The sequence below is a fragment of the Rhinoraja longicauda genome, chromosome 22 (genome assembly GCF_053455715.1).
Source record: "Rhinoraja longicauda isolate Sanriku21f chromosome 22, sRhiLon1.1, whole genome shotgun sequence".
NCBI classification, from domain to species: Eukaryota; Metazoa; Chordata; class Chondrichthyes; order Rajiformes; family Arhynchobatidae; genus Rhinoraja; species Rhinoraja longicauda.
The window spans coordinates 28,567,503-28,573,972 of NC_135974.1; the positions used below are offsets into that span (position 1 = coordinate 28,567,503).

The 6,470-nt window shown below is 45.7% G+C and overlaps 1 protein-coding gene across 1 annotated transcript; it reads right to left on the reverse strand.

Moving 5' to 3' along the window:
* Nucleotides 1-1,537: 1,537 nt before the first annotated feature.
* On the reverse strand, nucleotides 1,538-5,597 carry LOC144604696 (protein snail homolog Sna-like). Its single transcript, XM_078419343.1, has 3 exons — nucleotides 5,380-5,597; nucleotides 4,478-5,014; nucleotides 1,538-2,526 (listed from the first exon to the last, which is right to left on the reverse strand). Exons 1-3 carry the CDS (start codon nucleotides 5,456-5,458, stop codon nucleotides 2,345-2,347), a joined length of 798 nt encoding a protein of 265 aa, XP_078275469.1. The 5' UTR covers nucleotides 5,459-5,597; the 3' UTR covers nucleotides 1,538-2,344.
* Between the last annotated feature and the right edge of the window lie 873 nt (nucleotides 5,598-6,470).

Below are 6,470 nucleotides of genomic sequence, written 5' to 3' on the forward strand. Positions count from 1 at the left end.
GAAGTCAATATTCATGCCGCTGGGCTGCAAGCTGCCCAAGCGAAATATGCGCCGTTGTTCCTCTAACAATGGAGGTCTAGGACAGAAAGGTCAGTGTGGGAATGGGAGGGGGAGTTAAAATGTTTAGCAACCGGGAGATCAGGTAGGTTTATTTAGCAAATGATAGCAGCAGATAGAAGAGATTGGGCAGCAATCAACCTGCAAGTAGAAGATGATCCTTTTAGTGATGGGTGTTCAGCAATGCAATCAGACATTGGTTAGTGGAATGAGATGTAGTATTGATGTCAAATCAGCATTACCTGCAGCCTTACATCATTAATGGCATGCATTTATACAATACTTATTGTGCACACCAACCATCACTAAATGTCACTTATTATGGCTGTATGGTAACTTAAATTTCACTGTACCTTAATTGGTACATGTGACAATAAATTGATCTTGAAATCATGAAATGTGTGCAGCACGTGATATTCCTCAAAGAGGATTTATAAGGCTGACAAAATACAGGCCCTAAATTCCAATTTAAGAATTTATTTAAAATCAAGTAATGGGTAAAATTATTTGGTCAGAGAATTAGTATTTGGTTATTCCAAGGTACTTCTCAGACTTGAGAGAGAAGCAGCTGATGAGGAAAAGAGTGGAAGCACGGAACTGTAAATGTTGGTTTACACAAAGGAGGCAAAGTGTTGGAGCAACTCAGTGGATCTGGCAGCCTCTCTGGAGAACATGGGTCGGTGACATTTCAAGTTAGGTTTCTTCTTCAGACTGATTATCAGTCTGAAGGGGAGAAAGAGATTGGGTGGATTGACTAAAAAAGTAACCAGACTTATCTTTTAAAAGGGAGTCTTAAAGGAGAGCAAAGTGAGATTTGGGGTCAGACATGCAGAGAGATGGGTTAAAACACAACTAGAAGTAGCACAAGGGAGGAAAAAATACTGGACTAGAGCACAGAGATATGAGAGTGAAGGTGGAGAAGAATATGAAAATTTATACATTTGTAAATTCCCTTAAATCCTTCCCTATGAGAACTAGTAAATAGGGTGGCATGGTGGTGCAGTGGTAGAGTTGTTGCCTTACAGTGCCAGAGACCTGGGTTCGATCCTGACTACAGGTGCTGTATGGAGTTTACATGTTCTCCCTGTGACCTGCATGGGTTTTCCCTGGGTACTCTGATTTCCTCCCACGCTCCAAAGTCGCACAGCTTTGCAGGTTAATTGTCCCTAGTGTGTAGGATAGTGCTAGCATACAGGGCAATAGCAGGTTCAGTAGTTTCTCGGTGGGCCGAAGGGCCTGTTTCTGCGCTGTATGTCCAAACTCTAATGAACAGAACTAATGTTGTTTACCATTTATCTTTACATCAGTAAAGTAGTTTCAATCGGCAATGTAGTAAGCTCAACAGCACAGAATAAAAATATAATAATTTTTTAGTTACTATGAATTAAATTTGAGTGATTTCATTTGATTCTAACTTGGCTTTGATATTGAAAAGTAGCAAAAAACTGATTTACTGATACTGATTTATTTTTCACTCTCAATTAGTTACTTTGCGTTCCGTTGAATGTAAAAAAAATGTGTACATATTCTTTATATAATGTACATGTTAAAGTCTTAGCAATACAAAACTGTCACGTAAAAAAATTACAGTATACAAAGAGCAATACCAGTGTACCCTTGCAATGTAAACAAATATATATTGTGACAATTGTGTACACTGTATAGAAAAAGATGCATTCACCAGGCACCTGTCAATAGCCATTAAAAGTCTTTTGGCACACACCTGTCAATAGTCAGGCGTTTATCTAAGCCCTGCATTGTAGCATGCGACAACTGCCTGCCATTAGTCACACTCCCACTGAAAAGCAGTTGTTAAGGTTCATATTAACAGGTGCTTCAGCACACAGCTCGCCCGTAAACAGGAATTTTGTTTCAAATCGCAAGCCATGTCTGTTAAACCCATTGCACAAATCTTTACACATTGCAGGGCTTCATTGTTCCACTGAGAACATTTTATGTCAGCAGCCCGAGTTTACCATTTTATTGCATAGTTACACCAATAAAAACAGTCTCTCTTGTTTGGTGGTTTGTACTGAATCAAATACTGAAACGTTCTGGAGAAACATCAAGGTCTCCCTGAAAGAGCCAGCCCTGTTCTGTCCTCCCTCTCGAAAAGGCGGTAGCTTTTGACTTACAAAACTGGAATGTTAATATTTATGTTTTAATCATAATAAATAAAATAAAAATAAAAAAAATCAGCATTACGCCAACAGAAAAAAAAGATTCAGTCTGTAACCAATGAGTTAAAATGCACACGGCAGTTGTTGCTTCGGATAATCGTTCTGTCTCAACGAGCTGCACAACATCCTGTTTCTTCGTGTTTGTGAAGCAGAGACATTCTGGAGAAAGTCTTGGAGCAATTTTTGCACTGGTACTTTTTCACATCTGAATGAGTCTGCAGATGGGCTCTGAGGTTGGATCGATCTGCAAAGGCTCGGTTGCAATGCGGGCAGGAAAAGGGCTTCTCTCCTTAAAAGCGCAGGAAGAAAATAACAATAGTGTGAATTTTCAGCGATCAATTGGTACTTTCAACATTACTTTATAACCATACTTGAAAGTCTCATTCACGTTACTTGCATCTGACCTCTATTTCATTTGCTTACAATTAATATTTTGCCTCAAACTGCAAAGGCTGAAAAGTTGCAACCAGTTAAAACAAACCGATTAAGCTTTGAAAAGCTGACAAATGCGAGGAGATCGTTGCAGCCAAAGTTTAGGAGCAAACAGGTAGTGGACCGTACCCTCATTGTGAAAGCAAAACAATAAAGAGCTCTGCTTTCAATGTGCTAGATTGTGTGAAATATTAATTCTGCAAGAGAAATTTAACAGTAGACTGTTGAACCAAATCTAATATCAAATTTGCACCAATCACCCTCAAATATGGGAGGGAATGTTGTAACCAAAATTTAGGAAGCCTATCTACAAAAACAGAAACTACGATCATGGAATACTTTACAGACAAAGTTGAAAAAAAAGTGTTCTTTAACTAATTCCTTTGAGGGAATTTACTTAAGAAGGTGTGAAATCAGCAACAAAGTGGGAACCAACCCTTGCCAAGGGCTGATAAATAGATCTGGAGAGGGTGCATTGTGAAAAGTGATAATTCCTGCATTTAAAACTGATGGCCCCGAAAGGTGACAGCTGGAGTCTAAAGCTGTGCCTGCCGTGCACTGTAACAGGTGCACTGTACAAACCGCACTGCTACATGAATGCACCTGCCGCGTGTCTGTCATTCACATACATGGTCCTCGGCAGGACAACGCCAGCACTCAGAAAGAATTAAATGCAATAGTGGTGAAACGAAGAATCACAACAGGGTCTTTTTGTTCCCCAGTAAGAACATCCTCTTTTTGCTGGTGGAGACAATGTATGGAACAAAAACGCAGTCTGGAAAGGCACCAGTAATGTTTTGGCTGAAAGGTGGCTTTATTGAAGCATGTGCGCCTTTTGTACCGACTCAATGGGGAATAAGTTCTATATCAGAATGTGATCAGCGCTTTGCACATAAACATTGAGATGAATTGGGAAGGGTAAGCTGCCTTCCCCTTGTTAGAATGGCCAAAGAAAAATATTAGTGGTAAATATTCGCTCAAATGGGGAAATATAAGCGGGCCTTCATATTTTCTCTTTTCATCCCATTAAATGGGACCCAAGACTGTTACACGGGCCAACATCCAAAACTTTCCAACATAACGTTAAAAGGAATAGGAGACGTTTCGGGTGGGAATCGTTCTTCACACCTTGACTGAACATTTTCTAAAGAAGGTAGACACAAAGTGCTGGAGTAAATCAACGGGTCAGGCAGCATCTCTGGAGAAAGGGAATAGGCGACGCTTCGGGTTGTTGTGATATTGCAAGGACTACTTTGCAAAGGACATTGCAAGGACCACGAAGTACAACACGGGTAGAGACCCTTCTTCAGACCTGGGATAGTCATTGTCCGATGAAGGGTCCCTGCCCGAAACGTCACCAATTCATTCTCCCCAGGGATGTTGCCTGACCCGCTGAGTTACTCCAGCACTTTGCGTCCATCTTCGGTATGAACTGGCATCTGCAGTTCCTTCCAACACATCAGACACAACGTGACTTGGTGTTGGGGCCCTGCAGATTTATAGGACGGGCGAGGAGCAGGGTTTAAAACATTCCAAAGATAAGAGAAATAAAAAGCTGGAGTTACTCAGCGGGTCAGGCAGCATCTCTGGAGTAAAGGAATAGGTGACGTTTCGGGTCGAGACCCTTCTTCAGACTGAGAGTCAGTCAGGGGAGAGGGACATGAGAGATGTAGATAGAGATATAGAACAAATGAATGAAAGATATGCAACAACAAAAAACCCATTCCACTTGGAACTGCAGATTGCAGATTTTTAGAAAGTCGCCCAAAGGTTAATGGTGCCGCTCCAGAGCGGGTCGATCTACTCACCGGTGTGTGTGCGGATGTGTCCTTGTAACAGCCAGGGTCTGGAGAAAGCCTTGCCGCAGATTTTACACACGCACGGCAGCGTGTGACTCCTGATGTGCATCTTCAGTGCTCCCAAACTCACATACTCCTTCTCACAGTACTTGCAGTTAAAGGACTTCCGCGCCTGGACCTCGCAGTGCAGCTGTTTGTGCCTGGAGAGCCCAGCGAAGGTGGAGTACGACTTGGTGCACTGGTTGCATTGAAACTTCTCCGCTTCTGTGGCGGACGAGTCGGGGCTGGGGGGGTCGGACGTCTTCCCGTCCTCTTCCTCGCTGGACAACGACGCCAGGTCGTGAGGTTTGCACCGTTTCGCGCTGTCCGCCGACTGCGAGTCGTGAGGTTTGCCGGCGAGATTGGCTTCGATGTCAGCCGAGCAGAAGCTGGAGATCAACCCAGCGTCCCAGACGATAGCGGGGTAATAGGCGGCAGAGCTGAGGATCTCGGGCTGTGGGATGGCAGGCACCGGGTACTTCTCATAGAGGAATGGGGAGATGATCACTGGAAGAAAAACAGCACAACAACCATGAAGGGAACAGCTCAGAACACGAACCCAACCGGGCACTGCACAAAACCCAGGCGCACTAAACGCATACAAACAAACAAAAAGCAGAAACACCAAAACACGTGTAAATGCTGTCGATGCGATCAAACAAACATTCCCCTTAAGCAAGGATTTATTTGTTTTTCTTTGAAGAAAGTGAAGACACAAAATGCTGGAGTAACTCAGCGGGTCGGGCAGCATCTCTGGAGAAAGGGAATAGGTGACGTTTCGGGTCGGGACCCTTCTTTTTCCTACTGATTTAACACTTTAACGCGACCCCCGCCTGCTGCAACCCACTACACCCCCTAACGCGGGCTCTTACCTGTCTGGCTGTCCAGTTCTCCATAATTGGGTTTCTTACTGGTCGAGAAATGCTTCTTGATAAGAAAAGACCTCGGCATCTTGAGATTCCCGGTTGCCTGTAGACTCCCAAGTCCAATGTAAGCAGCGAGAGCGCGTTTGCCTCAATCCACCTCGTCCTCCCAGTGTTAGTGCACCGAGTTAACTTGTGGGAAGTGTAAATATTGGGTGCCGGGCCGGCTGTAGGAGGAGGGGGAAGTTGCATTTGTCCCACCCTCCTCCAATCGCCTGGTGGCACCAAGGGAAGCGAGAGACGAGGAGGGGCTTGAGGCTTGGCCTCTGCTTCCAACAGGTGTTTACACAAAGCTGCAAACGTCGGGATCCCACTGCACAGATAGACCGATCGAACCCCCCCCCCATTGTTGTCCGTGAGAGCGAACGCTTCGCAGCCTTTTTAAGGAGTGAACGAGCTCCAAATTGCTCCTGTTCGCACAATGCGCCAGATTAGGCTCTCCAACAAAAGCCCGAAGCGCACAGGGTGAAGTTCAGCTTCAGAGATGATGCGAGCAATAGTTGGAAATACCCTTCAAACATTTGCCTGGGGGGGGGGGGGGGGGGTGGTGGGGGGGTGGTGGTGGTGGTGGGGGGGGGGGGGGGGGGGTGGTGGGGGGGGGGGGGGGGGGGTGGTGGGGGGGGGGGGGGGGGTGCACTATGTTTAATTTGAGGCGTGAGGTGTTTAAAGGGTCCCGGGTCAACAGGTCTGGGTTTGAATCTGCCCTTGAATAAGCCACCACTCACTCTGCCTTTGCACTAACTCTGGATAGTTTTGAGATCAGGTCCCATCCCCGCTTGGTTGTTTAATTTGTCAAATATCCATTCGGGTTCCTCCCGGTCTCTGCGCCATTAACTTCCCAGATCCAAAGTGCTGCCGGTGTAAAACGGAGGCGCCTGAAACTGATAGCGATGGTTCTCCTCCGAGAGATGGCGAACTGCGCTCCACCCCTCTCTCTCTCTCTCTCTCCCCCCCCCCCCCCCCCCCCTCGCAATCTCTCTCTCTCCCCCCGCTGACTCTCTCTCTCTCTCTCTCTCCCCCCCCCCCCCCCCCCCCAATCT

Excerpts from the sequence above, each read along its gene's own strand:
- LOC144604696 (XM_078419343.1), bottom strand. The coding sequence starts at position 5,458 with ATGCCGAGGTCTTTTCTTATCAAGAAGCATTTCTCGACCAGTAAGAAA. Across the intron at positions 5,015-5,379 it reads AGAACTGGACAGCCAGACAG|TGATCATCTCCCCATTCCTC; the intron begins GTAAGAGCCCGC and ends TTTTTCTTCCAG. Across the intron at positions 2,527-4,477 it reads ACACATCCGCACACACACCG|GAGAGAAGCCCTTTTCCTGC; the intron begins GTGAGTAGATCG and ends TGCGCTTTTAAG.